Source organism: Maylandia zebra, linkage group LG7 (assembly GCF_041146795.1).
Source record: "Maylandia zebra isolate NMK-2024a linkage group LG7, Mzebra_GT3a, whole genome shotgun sequence".
Classification (NCBI taxonomy): Eukaryota; Metazoa; Chordata; class Actinopteri; order Cichliformes; family Cichlidae; genus Maylandia; species Maylandia zebra.
The window spans coordinates 12,690,817-12,716,910 of NC_135173.1; the positions used below are offsets into that span (position 1 = coordinate 12,690,817).

The 26,094-nt window shown below is 41.4% G+C and overlaps 2 protein-coding genes across 3 annotated transcripts; one reads left to right on the top strand and one right to left on the bottom strand.

The window, feature by feature from the left end:
• Positions 1 to 4,253: 4,253 nt before the first annotated feature.
• Positions 4,254 to 8,515, top strand: fam174b (family with sequence similarity 174 member B). Its single transcript, XM_004553209.3, has 3 exons — positions 4,254 to 4,881; positions 5,603 to 5,734; positions 6,484 to 8,515. The coding sequence occupies exons 1-3, from the start codon at positions 4,604 to 4,606 to the stop codon at positions 6,485 to 6,487; spliced, it is 414 nt and encodes a 137-aa protein (XP_004553266.1). The 5' UTR covers positions 4,254 to 4,603; the 3' UTR covers positions 6,488 to 8,515.
• Positions 8,077 to 24,614, bottom strand: st8sia2 (ST8 alpha-N-acetyl-neuraminide alpha-2,8-sialyltransferase 2). Of its 2 annotated transcripts, XM_004553207.3 has the most exons (6): positions 24,183 to 24,614; positions 22,702 to 22,758; positions 20,203 to 20,343; positions 19,851 to 20,108; positions 15,522 to 15,815; positions 8,077 to 11,764 (listed from the first exon to the last, which is right to left on the bottom strand). In XM_004553207.3, exons 1-6 carry the CDS (start codon positions 24,278 to 24,280, stop codon positions 11,452 to 11,454), a joined length of 1,161 nt encoding a protein of 386 aa, XP_004553264.1. In that variant the 5' UTR covers positions 24,281 to 24,614; the 3' UTR covers positions 8,077 to 11,451. The 2 variants fall into 2 exon arrangements, with proteins under 2 accessions (XP_004553264.1, XP_076741893.1); XM_076885778.1 differs by lacking the exon at positions 22,702 to 22,758.
• Positions 24,615 to 26,094: the final 1,480 nt, after the last annotated feature.

A 26,094-nucleotide genomic window follows, 5' to 3' on the forward strand; every position in this document is an offset into this window, starting at 1 on the left:
TTTTGCTCTCAACGTAAGCCAAGCTCCACTTCCTCTACAGCCCCATCTAGCTAGCGCTAGCATCATACTGAACATAAAAGAAATGTCCTCCTTTTTTTTTCTTTCTTCGGCTGAGCTCATGCCACGTTAAAAACAGCATATTTAAAACATTGTCGTAAATGAAAGAAGTTAACAAAACATTATGTTGGCCAAGTGTAGCTGTATATTTGTCAGATAGAGCTACATTAGGACGCTAGCTAGAAGTCCAAGTGAGAAAACTTTGTACGAATATTGTTATGAATATTGGCCACGAAGCTACAGTTAGCTTATTGAGGGTATACCAACACTTGAATCTAGTGTGTGCTTTCAGGCTACCCTTTTTTCTTTTCTTTTCTCACAAATCAAATGTGAAATAGTTTGTTGTTGTTGGGGGGTTTTCTTTACCATAATGCTGACCTTCTTTGACCCCCTTCCTTTTTATGGCCTTAAAGGCTTGCCGGGGACCTTAATAACACTTTATTAAGTTATAATACATGTTTTTTTGCTACCATGTGAACTCAGCTTCATTGAGGCCTTGCACACAGTCTTTCTTAGCCTAAGATGATGCCATGCTAGATGTGCTATGAAATTAACTTTTTATTTGTTAGTTTTGAACAGAAAATTCAAATATTTAACTGCATAACCCCCCCCCCCCCCCCCCCCCAAAAAAAAAAGATGAATTGAATGGACTGGAAAGACCAAATCTACTTCAGGGTTAAGACATACATGAGGATGTAGCCGGATATAAGCACAGGTGTGAAATAGACAACAGAGGTCCACACTGCTTGTGACAACCTGGCAAAAATCAACTGATTTCAGCCCATTATTAACCTTAACTGCAAATAAACAAAAGGAAATAGAAAGGAAAACTCAAACTAATAATGTAATGGATGCATTGAGAAATCTATTGAGAACAGCCAAACATGGCAAGCTTGGCTTGTTCAGTGAATGCAGCCTTTGTTGGACACTATTTGTTGAAGACTCTGGTATGCACGCACTCCACCCCCATCGTGGGCCAATGAGATGCTCCACACAGCAGCGCATGCTCTTTCCAGTGGAAAATTTCTATAAAAAGATCATCAGCCTAGCAACAGGAGTGCCCTGCTGAGGTATTACAAATTCAGACGCCTCAAGTGAAGTGACCATGGCCTTATTTTAAATGACTGGTTGGATGGATGGTCCTTCCTGAATGCTGAAATCTAAATATTGTGCTCTGAGAGACTGACAGGGTTCGCCTCTGTGCCCCAATTGTACAAGTGCCACTCCTATTTGGTTCTTAAATGTGTTTATTTTAATGTTGCTTTTTGTAATGTCCTTAATGTGGTGTAGTTACAGTCATGTAAGATTTTATATTTATGTATAGATTCCAGTTTTAATGAAATTAATAAATGCATTTTGGTAAGAAAATAGAGTGTAGAAGAGGGTTTTAAAACCTGTACACACAACTTCACAAGAGATTTGTGTCTCCTCCTGGGGCCATACTGAGGCTCTTTCACTTACTGGGCAAATGTATGAACAACACTAAACTATAGAGCCAGTAAACAAGTGGAAAACTCACTCCCCTTAATTTAAATATAGAAAAGTATGATACATGTAGTACATTTTATTGACAAAATGACCCGTAAATCAAAGATAATGGAGGATCTATTTATGCGTAGTTTGGTAGGAAAATGGTAGGAAATTATAAATTAATCACTAGAATCGCATTTCTATAGAAAATAGTGTGATTAGAATACTTTAAACACATGTGTTAGCATATGAAGGACTACCGTTTATATATGTGAGTAAATGTATGGATAAATGATATATAGAGTGTCCGACCTACCTTTTTTATACTGTTATTTGTGGTGTTTTTTATGTGTATGACTTGCAACTTCTTTTCTTCATCTGTTCTTAACAATTCTTTAAAAAAAATTGTAGTTTTGGGGAAACTAGGCTTATAATGGTAGCTTTGGAGATGAAAAAGGTAAAGTGTAAAGTGTTAACATTTATCTTGGAACACATGTTCTCAGAATTGAAACCTGTAAATGCAGCACTGTTGTAGAAAGGTGTGGATGTTGGTTCTAGCAAAGACTGACCCAACAATCAAACATAAGAACAGGTTCTTATGTTTGATTTTTCACTTCGAAAGATGTGAATACACACAAAATGTGACAGTCAAACAAGGAAATTAATGCTTAAACCATCTTTGAAGGTAAAGAGAAATAAGATTCAAAATAAATACCATGGATTATAATGAGCATATTTCATAGCACAGGTAATATAGATCCTATAGAGTATTGATGTGTTTCAATCTAGTTTAAGGAAATGCATGACATGATCGCCTCAGTCATAACCTGAGCTGTTTTTCTGTGCAAAGTTCAAGCCCTGTTCTCAGGATGTGACAATATCCTTGTCAGCTAAAAATTTGTATCCTCCCTTTTGAAACAAACTCTTGCCCCACATGGGGAAAACCACAAAAAGCAAATACATCTGAGCAAAAATGATTATATATAATATACATCCAGCCTTTGGACAGTTTATAATGGTTGTTTTGTGTGTCTGTCTGGTATTTGTGGTTCACTTAAGCTCCTCTGACATTATTGTAATTTGCGTACAAATCCGTGTTAGATCTTACGTCATAAAATACGTCTTTAAATATGAAAAAAGAGTCAACCACTAAATGGATTGTTTGCTTCAAAATGCCTCTGATTCTCGAGGTTTTCGCTAAACAGAGTGTGCTGCATGTTGAAACCTCATCTGAGGAGAAAATGCTTGCTCTATTATTATTTGGTGCTGCCATCTGGTGGACCTTGTTCAGATTAAAGAGTTCTAGTAAGGGAAATGTACAAAAGTACAGAAATAATTAAACACACCACACACACACAAAATGAGACTAGCTTTTGTCTTTGTTTTCATACACAGGGAGTCCCCACAGGTTTGTCTGTGGTCTGATGTCTACATCTACTGTAGTTTTAAGTTCCTTCCTTACTCTCAGTTACAGGCAACCCTTGTAAAAATAACTTGTAAATATCGCTTCTTCGTTTTTTTGTTTTTCTTACAATAATTCTGGTTAAAGACGTAATTTTTTATTTATTTATTTTTATTTTTTGGGGAGGGGGATCATTATTTGCATCTATTTTAAGACAGACCCAAAGACACTGATTTAGTCATTTTTTAATCCTTACTGATGTGGTTGTCAGTGGTTATCACTGACCCACTGACTTCTAGGTATTTTCTGGTCAAGATTCCCAGGAATTTGCGGTCGTGAACCCGGTGTCTGCTGCCCTTGTAAAATTGCGTATGCTACGGCCCACCGTTAGAAGGGAAAAGGGCTGCCTTCAGTACAGTCGGAAATTTGGGAACTACCAATCGACCTTTAAATGTGCTTGAAGAAGTCAGGATACTCTTCCACCTATGAACCGTGTCAGAGAGTAATGATAAAGTAAAATTGTCCAGGACTTTACGTTGACTACATACCTGCAGACAAGTTGAGATTGCATTTATTCTTAGATTAATTTTTATACTACTTACATAATGTTGAATTTTGATTACAGCTATCAGGAAAATTTCACTGTGAAGAAATTATGGTATGTGTTTTTGCTTAAACTTGGACATAAATGTTTACCCCACCCTATTTAACTGTTTGTGTGCAGGTGGTCTGGTAACAATGAAAACCACATTTCATGGAGCCATAAACGTGTGCACATGAACAGAAATTCATATGTTGTTCTAAAATCACATATAAATAAATGAAAACACTGTAAAATACCAAGAAAAGTAGCTTTGGATGGGACAGAATAAACTGTTTTTTAATTTCCTTCAATAGCTCTTTAAACGCTGATGACTAAAAATGACCATTTTCTAAAAATCAAATACATTTAAAAGCTGTTATCTATTAACACTGAAACCATATCAGTAGCCAGTATCTTGAACTGTGAAGTAGATGGGCCACAGCAACATAAAACTACACCAGGCGTTGTTTCTGTCAGCTAAGGAAAGTCTCGTCCACACTTCTAATAACTTCTAATGATTCAAAATATGAGCCGTGTTGAAAGGAAATCCATGAAATTGGACCTGCACATTTCTTTGATATGTCTCTTGTATTTTATGAGCTTTTTTTTTTATTTGTTTTTTATTAAGGTAAGCTACTAACAGGTCAAACTAAAGTTGCCAGCATAATTTTCCCCCAATCGCACGAAGTTGTTGAAATTACACGATTAGCTTGAACGCAGCACAAGCCCACATAATGCTCTTCTTCAGCACCGGGAACAGCGGGTCAGCCTGCAGAGCTCTTCCGGAGGCGGATAATCCCCTTCTCTGCGCGAAGTCCTCGTACAGTCAGGAAGGGATCGCTGTAGCTCCCCTCGAGAGGAACACGTTTTGGGATCAAATGCAAGTTACGACGGGGGAAGCGCAGCTTTGAGGACAGCTTGGACGTGTAGAGAAATGTCTGCGCATCTCTCCCTCTGGCTTTATTGTGTAAACAACCAAATCTGACACCGATAAGCGGATTCTCTATAATGTGACAGCTGCTGTCGCCGCTCATCTATTTCGGGAGAAACTACGGGCAGTATCCCGCTTGCGTTTTTATTATTTCAGGACAATGGTGGCTCATAACCTGGCCTTAACCTTTATTGCCGCGGCTCTTTGGGGGGTCAGCGGCGAACTATTGCTCACTCCTTCATCTGCGACGCACTTAAATTCAACATCATCATCATCCGTCATCAGTCAAGATTCACTGACTAACAATGCCACGGATGCTGCCGTGGGATCCCGGATTTCATCTCTAATGACGTATCTTCCGACCCTGAAAAACATTGTTATTTTCATCTGCGTGTTAACAGCTGCTCTCATCACGTGCCTGGTCATCAAAGTGGTCAGGTAGGCAGGTTGGCGCAGAAAAAACAAAGCAATCGTTGCAACGGTTGTGAAGCTGTAAAAGTCATGCAGACATTATGAGAGCAGGATTGTTTATACATTTGCGTGTGGTTGATTTGTCCCCGTGTGATGTGATGGAGAAGGGTCTGGGCCTGTTGATTCTCATCTTACGGGGATTTCTAGGCACTGATAAGTTTAGCGTCATACTGCCTTATGTAGTCGTTTTATGTGCCCGTAAGCCTTGAATCTAGTGAAGTGGGCTACATTGTTACTCTGTTTACATTTCTCTGATTGCACAGTTTATTTTCGGGCTCATCCAGGTCAGATCTAATTCTGCTAGTTGCTATTTTCCTTTGCAGTCAAACTGTTGATCATATTTCTAATTAATCAGTGAGGTTTTTTTTTAGTCCCTAGCATTTAAGAAGTTGATGTAAATAAAAACAGTGTAAGATCCAGGTCAGATCTAATTCTGCTAGTTGCTATTTTCCTTTGCAGTCAAACTGGAACTTCTTCTTTGGGAGGTTGGCGCTTACTTAAGCAACTGATTATCACCATATTGAAATAATATTTGCCCCACTTTTTGGGCCAGTCTGAGCACTTTAACACACTTCATATGGCAGAACTAAAGGAAGATTACAACTTCAGGTTGTAGGCTTTGTGGTCCAAAAGGCAAAGTTTTAATTCTCTTGCTCACCTCATGTGTGACGGTTGTCTTTTCTCGCAGATCTGGCAGAAGAATCAGGAAGACTCGGAAGTATGATATTATCACTACACCTGCAGAGCGCGTCGAGATGGCGCCTCTCAATGAAGAAAACGATGAAGAGGATGACTCAACCCTTTTCGATGTCAAATACAGGTTGGTTTGTTTTGTTTTTATTTCTTTTGGATCACTTAAGCAATGACAAGTTCATCATGTTACATTCATCATATTCCAAGCAGAACCAGAGGAAAAACTCCTTTTCTTCAATTTCTACTGGTCACATAAGCAGAGAAGAAAGAAAACACGAGAGCCTCATGTACTGAGAATGTTCTACGTGTATCAGAGAAGAGAAAATGTAGATGTGGATGAGATGCTGACCATGAGAAGCCATGAGTACTAAAAATGATGGCCTTGAAGACAGATCATAAGTTTCTTTGTACAGGTTCTTACACAGCAAATGTAAGGTTAATGTAGATTTTAAAACACTGATACGTTTTCCTCAGGCGCCTTAATCTTTACTATTACAGTCATAAAATGCTGAAACCCTGATTTGCTTATGCAAGATTGCACTTTGGTTTTGACTGTGAAATTTTGCACAACGGCAAATTTACCAGCCGTCCCGGAAGTTTTTTTTTTTTTTTTTTTTAAGTACAAAGCTTGATTAAAAACTGTGTGTCTGACCAGCTTTGGTCATCCTAAAGAAACACACTACTTTAATTCTAATGCACTGTTGACTTTAGGTCTCACCCTTCCGTGCTTTCCATTGTTCACACAGTCACTTCCTCAAAGGGACGCCTTGTTTAATTGACATTCCTGACTTCCAAGTCAGACAGGACTCTTGACGGGCAAACACACTTCCTCCTCACTGTGTGCTCGTTAAGTAACTCTAAGTTTCTGCTTTGCAGGTGAATACCGGCGTGGACGTCAGCGTGTTTGAGCTGATGACTCCCACTTGGCCCGGGACAAGTACAAGTGATTTCCTGTATTTTTTGGGGTGTGTGTGTGTGTGTGTGTGTGTGCGCGCGCGCATTTCCAAGTCTTACCATATCAGCAACTTAATGCTGTCAGTGCATGGCTTGTATCTGTGGTTAAATGGTGTTTTGACATTACTGTTCGCTGCTTTCCTAAAGCTTCTATCACGTGAGCCAAATAATCTCCCAGGTTATTTCTAATGTTAGAGATAAGGAGGCTCCAAAAGTCTTTCAGCGAATGTCTGCTTTGAAGCCATGTCCGTAATCCAGGGTTAATCACACTTTAAATAACTAAATAAATACATGGTGGTCACTACAGATCATCGCCTAATGCGTAAAGTAGTCATTTACCAAGAGTACTTTCTTCAACTGTAAAATTTAATTGATATTTTTTTAACCAAAACCAAATATTACCTATATGTACTAACCACTTTGTTGTGCGTATATACTGTTAAAGGCTTTCCGGTCAGGAGTGAGCATACGCTACATATATATATATATATATTACCGTGTATTCTTTCAGACATTCCTGTTTCGCTGCTATCACAGCTGACGTTGACCTTTAAGGTTATCAGATTTGACTCGAAGCGCAAAGACTTTGTGTCATATTTATGGAGTATATACCAGTTTGCTATGAATGTGAATCTGCTGTTATCGAGTGCGCTGAAACACGCTTAATCCTTAAAAAAGGAACCGCTGAGCAGGATCGGCGCTGCCTGTGGAGACTGCGGTCATGCCGCCACAGTGATTAACATGCGCCCAGTATCTTACTTTCAAGGCCAAGTTAAAGTTTGACTTTTCAGGGTCAAAGTCCAGTTGCTCGCTTTAAAAATATCCCCAAATTTGATATTCTTTATACGAGCTAACAAATTAAAGTCCCTCACTGTAATATTCACTAATGGCTAACTGACTTCTTCTCATAAAAGAAGAAATTTTCCTGGGCTATGATTGTATTAAAGGCCACTTTTGACATTTGGGGAAGTGATTGTTATTTTTTATAAATACTAAACCACTATATTAAAAACTCATATTAAAAAAAATTAAATTACGATTATCTATCTAAAGTTTTATTCACAGTGAATGAAAGGAAAAGCAGAGGAGATCACAAGACCCTCACGTCTCCGTCTGCTCAATAACGATAATTACATTGTTTGAGGAGCGAGGCAGAACAGACACAGATGAGCTTTTCTGCAGCACACGGTCGCGCGGTTGCCGTCTGTGACCTTCTCTTTTAATCCAAACTGTTATCTGATAGTGCACTGTGGCCTGCAGGTGCAGCTGTTTCCAAATGACCTCCATCCTCGGTTTAATAAGAAAATAAAAAGACTGCCGTGACCAAACTTGCACAATCAATTTATCGTTTTCTTTCTCTCCCCACGCCTGTCTGAAATAAAGTGTTTTTGGAATTTTGGGTAAAGCTGGATGTGTTTATTGTCTTGACAGAATCATTCATTGAATCATATGTGAATCGAACTTGTAAACATACTGAATTTTTTGAAATATGATGTTCTGTAATATTCCTCAAGCTGGCTGCTGTTATTTACTGTTTTCCACTTTTTCTCTTCTGTCCCGTGTCTTTAACTGTTTGTGCAGAAAGCTGCAGATCAATGTGTTTGTGCCTGCTCAGACAAAGATGCCAACCTTTGTCAAAGTTTTTTTTTTTTTTTCTTGGCTGGAGTTGTGTGAAATGATGGAAAAACTTCACCGAATCATCTGCTGCACATGGTCGCTCGTAAAGAGAAATTAAAGCTGTAGCGGTGAAACTAATTTCCATGATTCCGCATTTTACCCAAAAACAAAAAAGAAAAAAAAATTACAAGTGGAACTGTTTTAAAAGTTTATAGTAAACAAGCCCCTGCTTGGTTTCTGACACAGATGTGCGTGTAGCCCTGTCTGTTTCCTCAGTTTCCATTTATTTGAAAAGCCACTGAAATAAACCCGCTTCCTTTGAAGTGTCAAGGAAAAATTTTGTGTATTTTTTTGCCACAGAAAAGTACATTCACGTTGTCATAAATGCACACGTTAAGCATCAGTGAGTCACACTGAGGATCATAAAAACGAACAAAAAGACTGGAATATGCTCAAACTGTATCCATTAACACAAGACAAACGTGCAAAAGCGAGTATTAGTTTGCTGTAATTTGCACATTAAACAGATGTTAACAGGGTACGTGTGGGGGGGGGGGGGGGGGGGGGGGGAGCAAGATAAAAACTGTACAATCTTCAGAGCAGGGAACATGTGTGAGAAAGTTTTTCTCATCTGTGGCAAACTCCACATTCTGGGTTAATTAACTTAATAGCGTTGGTCACAAACCGTTTCTATTTTTTTGCCAAAGTCAGACAAGCTCACACAAATAAACCTTTCATTGCTTCAGACTGCTGACGTCTCTAGTACAACTTTCATGTCTATTCTTAACTTAATTGGCGGCGTAATAAGGTCGACATGCAAGTCAACAGGCGCATCCTGTCAAAACAACACTTTTTGTGGACAAATCACATGGCTGAGAGCGCATGAGAGGCTATTTGTTTAGCTATGGAGCTCTTGGAATATTTCAAATGCTTCCTTTAATTTTCTATAACAGAGGCATATTGTTACAGAAAAATACCCAGAGCTTCTTGGCCAAAATCTCAACATCGAGATAACTCCAAAAAAAAAAAAAAAAAAAAAAAAAGCCCAAAACAAAACCCCTTTTGATGAGGTGGATCCTCGAAGTACAAAAATACAATTTAATCTTGTGTTAAGATGTTCCCGTTTGAAAAGCCAGTCTACTACTGGCCTTAAAATGTACATAAAAAGGAGTTTCTATCCTGACCAGAGGCCTACGACGAGACGTTTTTTGCATACTCTGTTTTTATTTTAAACTGATAACTAGGTTAAAGAACTCACAGCCGAATAAAACCTTTTATAGTGTCTGGGCATGGGGATGGTCCACTTAGGGACTGGTGGAATTGATTTATTATAGGCACAATACTATGTATCAAACTATTATATTGGTTTAATACTAATTCCAAACATGCTCTACAAGAAAAATGAACACATCACTCTACCTCCATATTTCTTAAAGTGTGACCTGTGAGCCCGTAGCAGCTCTTGGTAACATGTTACGAGGTCTTTCAGGGCAACAAAGAAAGAAATGCACTAGTTTATATTTAACTAATCCACACATCAAACTATTCTTTACACTCACTGGCCACTTCATTAGGTTACCTTGCTAGTAAGCTGCCTTAATGCTTTATGGGATATGTGCTGGAAACATTCCACGACCACCCGTTGTGGTCTCCTGTCGCTGTGCCCCGTCTGCTTCACGGTGCAACGTGTTGTGTGTTCAGAGAAGCTCTTCTGCATACCTGGGTTGTAACAATAATTTGAGTCAGCTTAAAGCAGTCTAGCCATGCTCCTCTGACCTCTGACATCAACAAGGCATTTCCACCCAAAGAACTGCTGCTCACGATCCAGTGAGCTCCTCTCTTTATCAGGCCATTCTCTGTGAACCCTACAGATGGTTGTGTGGGAAAATCCGAGCAGATCAGCAGATTGTGAAATACTCAGACCAGCCTGTCTGACACATTCAGAGTCACTTAAATCCCCTTTCTTCCCTATTTTGATGCTCAGTTCAAACCTAAGCAGGTCATCTTGACCACATTTGCCAACATTCCCAAATGCACTGCTGCCTCATGATTGGTTGATGAGATATTTGCATTAACAACCAGTTGAACAGCTGTGCCTAACAAAGTGGCCAGTGAGTGTAGCAGCACATATCTGTGTTACAGCCATTATAGCAGACTAAACCTTTCTACCACTGACATATATAGCTGGTGTCAAGAAATGCAACACTGAACATATTAAGTGTCGCGAAAAGTCAATTAAAAACACAAATAACAGACACGTCACACACATTTCCAGTGTTTGTGATGTGTGCAGACCTCCTCTCCCTACATTGGTCATAAAAACCTTGAGAACCCTTGCTCCACATGAATAAAGGCATACAGATGTCCAGCTCGGGGTCCTCTCAGTGATATTTCACTGAAATAGTTGCTGATTGCGACTTAATGTTAATTTAAAAGCACATTATGGAGCTTGCTTGTTCCCAGGTTTGTAAGGAAGCCAACGAATACATTCATCTCAAAAAGTAAACCTCTTCTTAGTACAAACATCCAGCTACCGTCTCACCCTCCGGTGAGGAAACAGGGCTGGTGTTGTTTGAGGAAAGTTTACAAAGTGGGTTTACCGTTGGCAAAGTCTGAGTAAACATTCGTATGTGAACAGCTGGTACACTCCTCCATTATGCTCACGCCTTCCTTTCTTGATTTGGTTCTCAAGGTAACCTAACTTTATTAGACGGTAGCTCTGGTTTATTGGAGGTTTGAGTTTTTGCTTGTTATTAACCTTCTAACATTAAAGTAAGGTTATGTCATAGAAAGCGTTTAAGAGATTCCATTTCAAAGTGTTTTAAAAAGAAATGTTGGTCCCCTTTTTTCCTCTATCATCATTCTTCCTGATTATTAAGTGCTTCCATCTTGTGGCTCAACAAGCGAACCAGTAATTTAACAGCTCACAAAACACCCCTAAATTGAGTCTTGTCATCGCAAAGTTGGAATATGAATTTCAGAGCCAGCCTTATTAACTTTTAACACTTGTGGGATGTCAGCTACTTTTAATTTAGAATATAAAAATGAAATTATATTCATTAATTTATTTAATCAACACACATACAGACACGCAAAAAAAGATGTGCTTGTGGAGAGACCTCAGGCCTGAGGGTGGAGTTGGTCACTCTTTGAGCTTGAAATAGAAAAATTGTTCATTCCAGCTGTTGAAAATAAGTTAATTCAAGTCTCATAAAAGTGCTAGCAACGAGAAAAACTGCTCGTATTCAAGTCTGCTTGCCGCAGAACCTTCTGCTATTTGCTCTGGAGATCTTTCTGTGGTCTCTGCTGGATGCCACAAACCCCAGTGTGGAGCCGTAGCGCCCCCTGTCTGTGCAACGTGCTCAGGGTCCTGAACTCCAAAGGCATGGTGTGAGGACTCGAGCTGGAGGTGTACTCATATTTGAGGGTGTCGTAGTAGTGGTATTTAACCGGTTTGCCTTGCGGGTCGAGCGAAAAGGGCCAAAAGCCGTAAAGGTGGATCTCCTCGCAGAAGCGAGTGGCCATTGTGTACATGAGGAGGCCGGTGGTCGGACGTTTGATGTGGACGTTGTTCGTCAGCCAGTACCTGCAGATGCAGACAGAGACAGAGCTGTAAGATAAGACATTCAGGGACAAAACAGGAGACACTCGGACAGAACCAGAACAAAAGGATGAGCAATGAAGGTGTCCATAACTCTTTTCTGGGTACACAGTGAGCTCTGCATTCACTGGGAAGAACCACTTTTCTCCTTCAGTAAGAGGAGGAGTTGAATCCTGCGCGACACAAGCAAAAATAGAGAGTTTGACCGACACCTTTCTGATGTAAACAACAACACACTGGCCTCACAACTGTCTCGCATATTCCTAAAGTCTTCTGTAGGTCAGTTGGTTTAATAATTTCAGTCTTTCAAACGTGATGACTGGCTGCTTTCTTCCCTCTCTCTCTTTTACCTTTGAGTTTTCCACTGGTGATTGGTTGAAGCTGTAGGAAATGGGATTTTTAATTTTGTGAAAGAAAATGACTTCTATCTGTCGAGAGTTGGATTTTTTCACTGCAGTTGCAGAACTGCAGTAACTCCTGGCTGCTGAATTTGACATGAAATCAAAAATATTTAGGTGGACGATTTTTTTATGTTTTACTTTTTTGCAGAGTGTTGCTGAGCAGCACAGACTGTACGTTCTTTTCACTGCGTGAGCCTTTTTAACAAAAGCTGCAGACGCCACAGCTGCTCTGCACGACTATTTTCTCTACCTGAGGTGACTAGCAGCTCCTGTGACAGTGACGTGCCACGCGCTCCCCTTGGGAGCAGCTTCGGGGACAGATGGTCACACGTTTGCTTGCATCAGCTTCATTTTCCTTTCCAGTCACTGGCCCATTTGCCCAGCCTTGAGGCCACAACAGCCTCTCCTCTAACACCCTCTATAGTTAATGTGGAAGCTCGTGTTGAGATGCAGCAGCAGTAACCTCCCACTCTAATCAGCTCATGAGCCGTGCAGGACAAACAGTGGGCAGGAGAACAGGGTTTAATTATCAGTGGCATCATCCGAGGTGAGATTTGAGATTTGGTTGCGGTGAATATGAGCACATAAGATTTATTCTCTACTGCAAACTAGCACGATTTAAAGTTCAGCTTTTCCAAGGAAAGGTCAGGGGAGCATTTATCAGGCACGACTATCGATTTAGGGCAAAGACTGTTTCTTACGGTCTGTAAACAAGAAAAATCATGGCTGGTTGTACCTCTTTGCAATACCGAGAGTGAGTTGGAGCATAGAAAATCGCATAATTTGGTCACCGACCAGCGGTGGTTGTTAGGCTTTTAACGAGGCAGGAAAGAACCAGGGCAGAGTGTGCTAATGATAACAGAGGCGAGGACACACAAACAATAGCAGAGAGGGATTTTTATAAATGTCCAAATGCACTTTAGGACATTTGACATCAGTGTAAAGAGGACTTCTTAAAAAAAATCACTGACAAGCTGTTAAATAAAAAAAGATAACAGTAATGATAATAAATGGAATTTATAACATGATTAACCAAATGCACTAAACACAACACATTAAACCACAGCGCAGCAGCTTTTCCTATTATCTGAGCTATGCAGGAGCTCCGGAAAAAGCAGCAGAAGGAACAAATCAACAACATTTGCAAATAATTAGGCAAACTGATCTTTTCACAAGCTCGTATAAATCAGGCTAAAGAGCTGACGGGAACATGTGATCACCGAGATTTTGACTTCGCCTCATCAGTGAAGCCTCAGCGTGACGCTGAATTGTGAAATGTGTGTGTTTGCTTTCTTGCAGAGAATCAAGTCGAAAGATTGACTTTATGAACACCATGAGGTCAGTCCACACAGCTTTTTAATGCAGCATCTCTGCTGGTTGCCTGGCAATGTCACGGTGTCGGGTGCAGGACTCGCTGCTCCCTGCTTTTTTTTAACCAAGATAGAGTCAAATGGTGGGAGCGCTGTGACTCAATGGAAATGTCATATTATATTTTGGTCCAGCACCACCTCTGACCCCGTGACTTTTCTTTTGATTTCACCATGAGGATGATATTGTGGTTTCATTTTGGAGTGATGATGCAGGTTAACCTCTCCCAGCTGTAACTGGGCAGGACCATCTAATCAAACCACACAGAGCTCCTGTGGATGATTACGAAATGCTGGGTGACTCTCACACTTTTTAGCCACGGTATCTTTGCTGTGAAGTACAGCAGCTGCTTAAAGACTGGTCCATGTTGATTACCATGCGTGCTAAGCACTATGGAAAAGCCTTTCCCAAGCATGGTGGGCAGACACAGCACTGAATTTCTAGAGAATTTTTAACTTCCCTCTGTGCTCAAGCAGCTTTAGTGGAAAGTGTGCACAAGGAGATGGACTTAAACACCGTGCGTGTCCTTGTGGACTTGTACTGAATCCTCTCATGCACCCTGCCCTCAAAGCAAGCATTGAGCATTGTGCGGGTGCAGCACTGTTGGACAGAACTAAGCAGCATATGCAAACATTCAACTTGAGCCAAAGAGACCAGGCTAGTACTTTTCCTTTCCTTTCCTCAAGATATTCACACTAAGCTAAATGCTTCTTACCTGACATGACATCAGACAAGACTAGACCTGAAGCAACATCTGCCCATGTGAAAGAAGTACATTTCCCAAATTGACCCCATCACATTGTATCCAGGGTTAAATTGGTATTTTATATATAAAGTGGGCCTATTTTATATTTTCCTTATTTTTTTGTCACAGTGCTCATTTCGGGAAAAAGAAACCCATTTCTTTTCCTCCCTTTTTTCCCCGAGTTTCCACAATTTACAAGTGTCCCATAAATGTGTCACAAGCAGGCGATCCTAAAGCTGCAGACTTGAAAAGAGGACAGCTATAAAAGGAGACAGCAACCGAACAAATGAGTGCGATGGTGCCCGTTTAAAACAGCCCTGTGCAGAACAGACAGACCGTTTCAGGAAAGCAAACACATACAATGAGATAAAAGTGTAAACAAAGAAATGTCGTTCATACTTGTTCAGCTGTCTTCGTGCGATTTTTTTTTAATTACATTTTTTAAAAGTTGGCACTTTTCTGTCATGCTTTCAAATTTCAAGGCCCTTTTTGAGGGTTAAGACTAAGCTTAGGGTTAAAATTAGAATTAGGTTCAGGTTAGTGTTTGGCAGTTAGCTGTGATCCTAAACTTAGGGCTGAGAGGCAAAAGTGAAGCACAGAACGATAACGGCACAGCACAGCTGTCACTCTTTTAGTCAAAATCTTGTGAGCCGTTCATTCAAATGACGTCAAACTGGGCACTGCACTCAGCCAGGGGCCCCACTAATACCCCTGCAAAATTTGAAGTGGATTGAAAGAACAGTTGGAGAACAGATGGACGGACAGACCGAGAGTCCTCAAATTATTAGAAAGAAGTTATTGTCCAAAATAATACTCAATTTGGCTTTCCCAAAGACAAAAGCACTGACAGTTTAAGCAGTAAGTTGGCTTAAATGGAGTTAGCTAAAATGACTTGTTACAAATAGAAGATCAACTAAAGGCTGCACAGTGGGGAGGGACGTTTAACCAAAATAAGTCATTCTTGGAACTGTGAGTCATGCAAAGCTACTCAGTCAGAGACCCAGAATAAAACTATAGGGCTGAAAAATGAGCATAACAGTTTCCCTTTTAGGTAAATTTGATAGGTGGGCCCTTGAGTGGAGAAAGGCAGAGTAGCTTTATCTCACCGACTGCCCCCGGTGATCAGCTGTGCTTAAAAATAGCCACCTGGGCTGCAGATTGGCTTCGTCAGCCCCTTTGAGTGTGCTGCTCACAGGTGTTCTTATAAGTCTGTGCTTGAGCATCTTACCCTCTGACGGCATGGAGAAGGCGCAGCGATGGAAAGGCGGTGCGTATGTCTACGGTGTGCAGCAGGATGAGACGCAGTGCCCACTCCACGCGCTCCTCTCCGCCCTTGGCCATGAAGGCTGGGATCCACAACACGCTGCCGCTGAGGCTTCGAAGACGCCGTAAGAAGCGTTCCTTCCACTCATTGGTGACCAGGTCCTGGAAGGCTCGCTGCACTACTGACGGGTTCATGGTCACCAAGTTGGTCCGCCATCCCACGTCCTGAAAGTATTCCTCCACCGGTGCCAGGTTACACCTTAAAGCAAAGAGCGTTCAGTTTTAACATGGGGAAATACTCTATTAAACACCTAGGATTTACACAAATGAATCAAATATATGGTTCGCTAATGATGTGTAAGGCTTTTACAAGTATACAAAAGTAAAGAAAGTCAAAACTTTCCACCTTTATGTTACAGTTAAAGCTCTGATATCCTCTATGAAGGCAACTTTTAAGTAACTTTCACCTCCCTATGTGGTTCTGATTAATGAAACACAGGTGGATAACTGACGGGTTGCATTAAGCAAATGGTGGAAGCTGTTCGATCATCTCATCGTGAAACCTTGACGAGAAGCTTTTGTTTATTCGTTTATTTTTTCCACGTAATTTAGCAACCATCTGTTTCCCCCACCACCACCCAAAGTCTGAAGAGTGAAACAGAGCAGAAGTAAAGGTGAAATTCAGCAGGAAAGCAGGGTGGCATTTTCTTCATTGATGTTAGTCTCCGCCTGAAAGTAAATGTCAGAAAAACACAAAGCTGGTAATTATCCTCACAGCGAAACATCTCCATTCTGTAGGCAGGGAGGAGACATCAGGAGGCCTTGTTGTTAATACGTTTTTATTCTCTTATCTACACACTGATTACAGTGTTTGTTTAGTCTGAGCACTTCAGATCTGCGGGGTTTGTTCATATTTTCAATGATAAATTACCAGGACTTCTTTACTTTCAGTCAAACTTTCATCATCTGAAACATCAGTGTAAAAAGAATCAAAATTCAGTGCAGTGATTCTTAACTAAAGATTAATGACAAGTTTTATATAAAAGCCATAGTTTAACTAGAGCTGCCTGTCCCAGCTTTTGCTTATCTTTTTAAATTTTAATTCAGTTGTTTCACTTAGTATCCACTGTGACTTTGCTTGTTTCCATTTACAGTGGGGCAAAAAAGTATTTAGTCAGCCACCGATTGTGCAAGTTCCCCCACCTAAAATGATGACAGAGGTCAGTAATTTGCACCAGAGGTACACTTCAACTGTGAGAGACAGAATGTGAAAAAAAAATCCATGAATCCACATGGTAGGATTTGTAAAGAATTTATTCGTAAATCAGGGTGGAAAATAAGTATTTGGTCAATAACAAAAATACAACTCAATACTTTGTAACATAACCTTTGTTGGCAATAACAGAGGTCAAACGTTTACTATAGGTCTTTACCAGGTTTGCACACACAGTAGCTGGTATTTTGGCCCATTCCTCCATGCAGATCTTCTCGAGAGCAGTGATGCTTTGGGGCTGTCGCCGAGCAACACAGACTTTCAACTCCCGCCACAGATTTTCTATGGGGTTGAGGTCTGGAGACTAGCTAGGCCACTCCAGGACTTTCAAATGCTTCTTACAGAGCCACTCCTTTGTTGCCCGGGCGGTGTGTTTTGGATCATTGTCATGTTGGAAGACCCAGCCTCGTTTCATCTTCAAAGTTCTCACTGATGGAAGGAGGTTTTGGCTCAAAATCTCACGATACATGGCCCCATTCATTCTGTCCTTAACACGGATCAGTCGTCCTGTCCCCTTGGCAGAAAAACAGCCCCATAGCATGATGTTTCCACCCCCATGCTTCACAGTAGGTATGGTGTTCTTGGGATGCAACTCAGTATTCTTCTTCCTCCAAACACGACGAGTTGAGTCTACACCAAAAAGTTCTACTTTGGTTTCATCTGACCACATGACATTCTCCCAATCCTCTGCTGTATCATCCATGTGCTCTCTGGCAAACTTCAGACGGGCCTGGACATGCACTGGCTTCAGCAGCGGAACACGTCTGGCACTGCGGGATTTGATTCTCTGCCGTTGTAGTGTGTTACTGATGGTGACCTTTGTTACTTTGGTCCCAGCTCTCTGCAGGTCATTCACCAGGTCCCCCCGTGTGGTTCTGGGATCTTTGCTCACCGTTCTCATGATCATTTTGACCCCACGGGATGAGATCTTGCGTGGAGCCCCAGATCGAGGGAGATTATCAGTGGTCTTGTACGTCTTCCATTTTCTGATGATTGCTCCCACAGTTGATTTTTTCACACCAAGCTGCTTGCCTATTGTAGATTCACTCTTCCCAGTCTGGTGCAGGTCTACGATACTTTTCCTGGTGTCCTTCGAAAGCTCTTTGGTCTTGGCCATGGCGGAGTTTGGAGTCTGACTGTTTGAGGCTGTGGACAGGTGTCTTTTATACAGATGATGAGTTCAAACAGGTGCCATTCATACAGGTAACGCGTGGGGGACAGAAAAGCTTCTTACAGAGGACGTTACAGGTCTGTGAGAGCCAGAGATTTTCCTTGTTTGAGGTGACCAAATACTTATTTTCCACCCTAATTTACGAATAAATTCTTTACAAATCCTACCATGTGAATTCATGGATTTTTTTTTCACATTCTGTCTCTCACAGTTGAAGTGTACCTCTGGTGCAAATTACTGACCTCTGTCATCATTTTAAGTGGGGGAACTTGCACAATCGGTGGCTGACTAAATACTTTTTTGCCCCACTGTAGTTTCAGTCTTTATTAATTATTGTTGCATGGAGGGAATATGTCAGAGGCAAGATTTAGTAAAATCAGTACAGGTATTATAAAAACACAGAACCTCTTGAAATCACAGTCTTGTAGAAATTCAGAATCTCAATAAATAAATACATCAAAGCCTCATAAGGCAATTTTTAATTAAACAAAAATGATTTTGTTCTGTAAGCCTCGTGTTCATTTAATTGCTCCCTTTTTGTGACTGGTCAGGTGCCACCAACGCCATGCTATCTCTTTCATAATCTATGTTTTAAACCATAATTATAAAGTGAATCACATTTGCCAAATTTGCTAAAACTTCAGCAGGCTTTGGAGTTAAAACTTTAATTGCCACAGATTTGATTTTTTTTTTTTTAAATTAATTAATTAATTAATTTGAGCAAATGAACCCTGGATCTTTTATCTGTGTGGGTGTTCTCCGCTCTGGGGTGTTGTGTTTTACATCTTAATGGTTGCTGTCGCTGTCCACAGCAGCTAATGTACCCACTGCAAAGAACAGATGGTGCATGATGAGCTGAAGCAATCTATGTACCCCGAACGCTGTCAACCTACTTTGTGGGAACCGAGCGAAGGGCAGGGAACTATATTTAGCTGCAACATTATCTGCCGATCGGATATGTGAGCACAGAAGCGAATTCCTCCGCTTCTCAAAATGACACATTTCCTGTTCTGTGACTTCAGCTGACCATTACTGCCATCGCCTGGCATTATCATGATGCTGAGGGAGTCTAGAAATCATGACCTCTTCTCATCAGGGTAACACGGCAGCACAAGATAAAAGACAGACAGGCATACAACAGAATCCACTCGTGAAAGGTGTGCAAGACTTTGAGCTATCGATCAACCAGCGCAGTGAGGTGCTGCTCTAATTCTAACAACACTGATTTCTGAGAGTGTGCAGGTTGGGCGGTTCTGTTCGATCATGCCTAACTCCAAAGATAATTTAAACCAGAACACTTTTCTTTTTTTTTTTCCATCTGCCAAATATAATACAGCCTTGACAGGCTTTTTTTTCTTTACCTCTGGTGGCAGGTATGAATGGTGATACATAACCCACTCAGGGACTCGCGAGCTTGCACCCAAACACAAACAGACCTGGCCGATGGCTTCGCAAACAGCGCGCTCTGCTAAATGAGAGCAGGGCCCAGGAGAACACTGGTGTTTCTCTGAAAAGCACAACGTCTTACCGCTGAATGCAAAGGCTGTTCAAAATGTCAATTTCATGTATAATCGTTCATCTAACAGCTCTCAACTTGACAGTTGGCTCCCAAATTTAAGCCATCAGAGAGGCTTTGACAGCTTTTTCAAATGCGCAATTAAAATATTTCCAGCCGTGTGGCCACCAGCTATCGATTATCATACTAATATGAATTATACACTCAGTGCAGGAGATAAGACAAGCCTAAAACTTAATGCACCAATCTATTTCAATTATAGTCCATTTTAACTGCTGTGTTTTATGATTTATTTCAAGCAAAAGGCTTCTAAGACTTAAATCACCCATGTTACCTGATAACAAAGTCATGAGAGTCGATCTCAGGCCCACAGCTGCTGTTCAGAAGGATCCCGGAGTTGCCCACGATGGCACAGCGCCTGTAATGCTGGTTTTTCATGGGGGATACGGTTGGCAAGAGACGGTAGAGATTTTCTGAGATGTTTGTGGTACTGTGGCGATCAAAAACATAGTGGATGATATCTCCCGGTTTCAGCGTGCCCTTCAGAATCGAGATGTCTCTCTCCGGGTCGAGGAATCTCAGAATGTTTTTCCTGTGAAAAGAGAAAATATGCGCCAATTATGACCGCCCGTCTACAGCGAAGTGTAAAACCTTGTGGAGATAATTGTGGAGGGTGATAAAAATACCTGATGAGGTGGGAGAGGGTCTTATTGAAAGTCCAGCTGTTTGACGAGTGTTTGGCAGTGTTATTGTAGATTGGACAGTGACGATATGTGTCCGCGCTTGCTGTTGTCAAAGCAGTGGGGTTTACATGTACTGCAGCTTTTCTAAATGATAAGAAAAAGTTGTGTTACCAACACACAGTCCAAAAAAATTATGCCTGTTATCTCCTCCATGTATTGCTAGAATTTGCCCCATTCATTGCTAAATCTAAAGGCTGTTATGTCAAGCTTTTCCTTCTCCGAACAGACTAAAAACAGAGATGCTGTATAGAATGTAACCAAGAAAAATATGTGAATCTGAGTGTACCAAGGTAGAGTTACGGTACAAGAAAACTAGATTCAACAAATGACTCCATGCTTTGTTTATTACCGGCTTTGCTCTTTTCCAGTCCATTGGTTCATCTTCTATGTGTGAAATTTAGTTTCACTTCCTCTTCCTTTAACCCAACTTATTTCTGATTGGTTGCCACTTGCAAACAGAAGGTTTAAACAGCAGATTGCCGATTAGGGCTATCCCCTCTTTGTGACCTAATAGAGAGCCAGTAGGAGGAAATAACATATGAAAGTGAACCTTTTTAATACACTGAAGCCTGAATTTTTCACATATGGCATTTTTAGTTATTCCCATGCCGGCTCCATTATTTGAAAATTTCGCCATTTTTAATAGGAGCATCTACCATCAGTAAGCCCAGAAAATGAGGAAAAGTAAGATAGGTCCAACTTAAGATGAAAATTTGAACTGGAACATGACATCTGATGGGGCTGCTCTATCACTGGCCATTTTGATAGGGACACCTGTTCAACTTCTCATTAATGCAAATATCTAAACAGCCAATCACATGGTATCCATTTAGGCATCCAGACAAGACACCCTGCTGAAGTTCAAACTGAACATCAGAATGAGAAAAAAATGTAATTTAAGTTATTTTGAAAAAGCGTAGTTGTTGGTGCCAGATGGGATCTGAATATTTCAGATTCTGCTGATATACTAGGATTTTCCCATGCAACCACCTTTACGGTTTATAGAGAATGGTCCAAAGAAGAGAAAAAGCATCGTTGATGTCAAAGGTCAAAGGACAATGGTCTGTTGCCTTCTTGTCTGCTTCCAGCTGACATGGAGGCAAAAGTAAATCAAATCACCACCTTTAAAAGCAAAGTACAAACAAGAGCATCTCTAAATATTAAACATGGTGAACCTTAAAATTGATGTGCTATGGCAGCAGAAGACCACACCTGTGGGACTCCTCTCAGCCAATAACAGAAAACTGAAGCTACAGTTCACATGGACTCAACAGAAGACTGGGAAAACGTTGTCTGGTGTGATGAGTCTTGATTTGCTTCGACATTTGGACGGTAGGGTCAGAATTTGGCACGAACAACACGAGAACATGGTTCGATCCTGCCTTGTATCAATGGTTCAGGCAGCCAGCGGTGGCGAAATGGTGTGGGGGATTATATCTTGGCATACTCTGGACTAATATGTACCAACAATACTAATGGCTGAGTATTGTTGGTAAGCATGTGAATCCCTTTACAACCACAGTGGACCCATCTGTTGATGACTGCTTCCAGCAAGATAACGCAACACATCACAAAGCTCAAATCATCTCAAACTGTTTTTGTGAACATGTCAGTGAGTTCACTGTATACACACAGCACCCACAGTCACTCTATCCCAATCCAATACAGTACCTTTGCAGGGACAGGAGATTCGCAACACTGATGTGCACCTGACAAGTCTCCAGCTAATATGTGATGTTATCAAGTCAATATGGACCAAAATCTCTGAGGAATGTTTCCAGCATGTTGCTGAATCTGTGCTACAAAGAATTAAGTCACTCTTGAAGCAAGAGAGTGGTCCAACCCAACAGTAAAAAGGTGTACCTAATGAAGTGTCTGGTGAGCACAAATACTGCTTCAGATTCTTAAGGACTTGCGGCAGGCTATATGTAGGTACAGATAATATTACTTCTACTTAAGTATCTGATTCATTCAGCCACTGCTCCAAAAAAGGACCTCCTTGACATGAACAATAACTTAAATGCAGTAAAGTGATGTTCGGCGAAATACTGCAGTTTCCTTAAAGCTAAATCCAGCTTTGCTCACATGGCAGATGTTTGCATTGTCACATGGATACCACACAAACGCACATACACACACATACTTTGATGGGTATTTATAGCGGCTGTGTCTGGCCTTAAAAAAAACTAATGAGACGCTCACTGTGACTGACTCACTGTGGCATCATAGCTGTAAAGGATTCAGTGACCAATAGCAAGCGAAAATTACCCAGAGAGGCCATTTAGCTACCCACTGGTGTTCTACAGCTGTGTGTGTGTGTGTGTGTGTGTGTGTGTGTGTGTGTGTGTGTGTGTGTGTGTGTGTGTGTGTGTGTGTGTGTGTGTGTGTGTGTGTGTGTGTGTGTGTGTGTGTTTGTGTGTCTGAGTAGATAAGATTTCAGACCTGTGTGGTTTGGGGATGAGCTGGTGCAAGTTCATCTTCTTTGAATGTCCAATATTTCTGAGTGGGAAAAAAAAGGTTTAGATTGAATTATGAATCACTTACTGCGGTGTAGATTCTTACACTGAGCTGTATCCAGCAGCAGGCGTACTGTACATCACTCTTACAAGACAGAATAAAGGTGAAAAGCACACATCAAGGCATTTTTAGAGAACGTCACTGTGGACCCATTTGCTGATGTAATGAGGGGAAATGTGGCCTTAATGGGGCCCCATTATACTGAAAAGAAGATTTTCTTTTCATGGAGGAAAAGAGCGATCGCTTTACAAGGGTGTTGAATGCATCAGGCAAAATGCATTTACAGTAAATATATTGTATATGCATTCAGATTGTTAAGCTTCGAGCAATTTTGCAATCGTGACCTTGGTCACATCTAATAGACGACTTTAAATATAGGAGTGAAGAAGTGAAACACCGGAGTGCTACCGGGGCTCCTTTCATTCGTTTTACAATCCCGGTGGCCTTTAAATATATTGTTATAATCATATTAGCTTGAATTTTATGCAGGAGTGGAATTGGTTCTGGTGCTTCTCCCACGGCAAATCACAAACCAATGTGACCTCATTACAATGTGAGCCACAGCCGGGTAATTGCTTTCAAAACAAAATGTTCTTGCTCAAAGGGGAGAAATGCAAGAAGACAAAAGCTGCATAGAGACGTAGAATTTTTTTCTTTAAAAGTGAGTTTTTGTTTTTTGGTTGTTGTTTTTTTTGCCATTCAGGTAACAGGGCGTCTTTCCATCTATGTGATGATTATGAAGAGAAGCAGAGGAGGATGTAGCCCTGCTGAGGTCTGGTTGGATTTTTTTTCTTTTCTTTTTTGGAACCTGCATGTTTTTCATGCTAAATTAAGAATGGATCTTCTTGCAGGTCAAACGCGAGTGTGTGTGACTTGGAGGAATCCTGCGGCAACATTTCAAACTCTGAAAATGAAAAGAAGAAAAATATATAGAGGAGACCCTCTTTTTTTGTCGTTCTTTTGCCCCTTCACCTCTTTTGTCTCTCTTACACACACACACGCTTCCCCCTTCTCTCTTTCTCTCCCCCCTCTCTCTTATAGTGTAAATGTATCCTATCCCGCATGCAGCCTGCTGCAAGACAAATAGCCTAATCCTTGGAGACCCAGGCAGGCGGGCTGCTGTAGGAACAGCTGCTCCTGCTGCACCCAAGTGTTACAAATGTAGAAAACAAACCGCGCACACTCCGGCACCCCAAACTCCGAACTTCATTTCAATTCAAATAAACTCGTTTATTCCACTCAGTCAGCCCCCTTTTCCCTCCCCTCACATCACACATCGCACCTCAAATCTTCTGAGAAAGCCTGAAGGAAATAACCTGCTGGGTAAGAAAACAATGGGCATCATCTCTCCCTCCCTCTCCCTCTCTCACACACACTGCGTGGATAAATCACGGCGGGATACTTACGCAGTTTCTTCCTCCACTTCTGCAATATCATCAATTATCAAAAGCACAACCAGCAGCGTTACAAAGCCGAACAACAGTGTGCGGAATACAAGCGGCATGGCTGAGAGGGGGGAGGCTGCAGCCGCCGGGGGGCCCGGGGGGAGTCCCTCCGTTTAGCGAACACTGACTTAAATGAACCTCCTTGTGTTTTCCATTTAGAAAGCGAAAATCCGCTCAGTCATCTGTGCCTTTGTTCTTTTCGCCAGAGTCGGACACTCCCCAGCGAGCTGCGGTCCTTCCTCTCTCCTCTCTCTTCTCAGATGTTCAGTTGTGTGTGTTTCTGTTTCCCGACGGGGCGATGCTGCTGCTGCTGCTGCTGCCGCCGCTGCTGCGGTCTCCGCTCTTCCCTCTATTCCCCAGTCAAACTTTGAACGCGTGCACCTACAGAGCCTGCCATGGGAGCAGCGAGATGTGGACCACATGCAGTCTTAAAGGCGCAGGGGCCAAACTCTCCCATCTTCACTCCCCCCCACCCGCCCACTCCACATCCACCATCCACTCAGCCGGTTTGATCTCACTCTCCAGGTTGCTGCTCCAGGTGTTGCTGGCGCACGGAGTGAGGAGAGGTGAGAGACTGCAGCAGTGTGGAGCCAGCCTGCACAGGTGTATGAGGCGAGTGGTTAAAAAATTTAAAAAAAGAGAAAAAATCAGGCATGCATGAATCATCTGAGTGCAGTATTCAAGCAGGCATGTGTGGTCTGAAAACCCACGTTGTCAAAATAAAGGTCAAACATCTTTCTGTAGCCGTGTTCACCACTGTTGGAAACTACTTGTGTGCCTTTCATAGTCAGCTTTAGTCATTAGTTTGTTTAGAGCAGCAGAGAGCCCTATATCTATCTTTTTTCTTCACATTTTCACTTAAAAATGAATCCCAAATTTTGTGAGTAACAAGAGTGAAATTCACATCTTCGAAAAGGAGATGCAGCACATCTTCTCTTTACCACCAGACCGGAGTGGCATTTGAAAAAAATCTTCTATCTAATAAAAAAAAACCCCGTAAATAGCCTTGCAGCAGTGAGTCAGTGGACAGCGATGTCAATGAAAATGTTCACACATCCAACAAGAAAAAGAAGCCAAAACGGATCCCACATCTATCTGCGTCACAGTAGCTTCTGAGTGCACCCTGTTTGGCAAATTTCAACAAATACTGCACTTTTTAAATGGGCCAAATATGTAAGAAATCAAAGCTATTACCCCACAAACAGCAAAGATTACACACAAGTAAAAATAAAATACACTGCATTGTAAAAACAAAGCATAATTTGCTTTTGTCTTATAGACACGTTTTCTTTTTGTCTTATACAATATCTTATATCTAAAAGTGAAATTGATTAGAAAAAGTTCACATTACAGGGCTGCTACAAAAAAGAAGCAGAAGAGCATCTCTGAAGCAGATGTGTGGCAGAAGCCCAGATGTGTGGCAGAAGCCCACATGTCTGCTGCTGCTGCTGCTGCTGACGTTGGCACATTTTCAGTGTCTTAGTACCAACTGAGCGTTGTTTAAACACCGCAGCCTACCTGAGTGCCATGGATGACCAAAGTGTCACAAAAAGATGTCCCAAAGCTCAAATCACATCAAACTAGAACATAGCTGTGAGTTCACTGTGCTCAAATGGACTCCACAGACACCAGATCTCAATCTAACAGAGCATTTGGGATGTAGTGGAACGGGACACCAGCATCATCCATGTACATCCAACAAATCTGCAGCTACTGTGTGATGCTGTCCTGTCAATATGGACTGAAGAGCGTTTCCAGCAACTTGTTTAAGCAAATTGTGAGCGACTGGAGTAGTGTGCTTTGTGTTATCACTTATGCAGTCTTGTTTGTGCTATCAAAACGCCCCTCAGAGACACTTTCCTCTGACACTCAT

What these genes read in the sequence shown, in the direction of transcription:
- fam174b (XM_004553209.3), top strand. Translation starts at nt 4,604, where the DNA reads ATGGTGGCTCATAACCTGGCCTTAACCTTTATTGCCGCGGCTCTTTGG. An exon ending in CTGGTCATCAAAGTGGTCAG is followed by an intron (nt 4,882 to 5,602) that starts GTAGGCAGGTTG and finishes CTTTTCTCGCAG; the next exon opens with ATCTGGCAGAAGAATCAGGA.
- st8sia2 (XM_004553207.3), bottom strand. Translation starts at nt 24,280, where the DNA reads ATGCCGCTTGTATTCCGCACACTGTTGTTCGGCTTTGTAACGCTGCTG. An exon ending in GAAGTGGAGGAAGAAACTGC is followed by an intron (nt 22,759 to 24,182) that starts GTAAGTATCCCG and finishes TTTCCCACTCAG; the next exon opens with AAATATTGGACATTCAAAGA. An exon ending in CTCATCCCCAAACCACACAG is followed by an intron (nt 20,344 to 22,701) that starts GTCTGAAATCTT and finishes CTTATCATTTAG; the next exon opens with AAAAGCTGCAGTACATGTAA.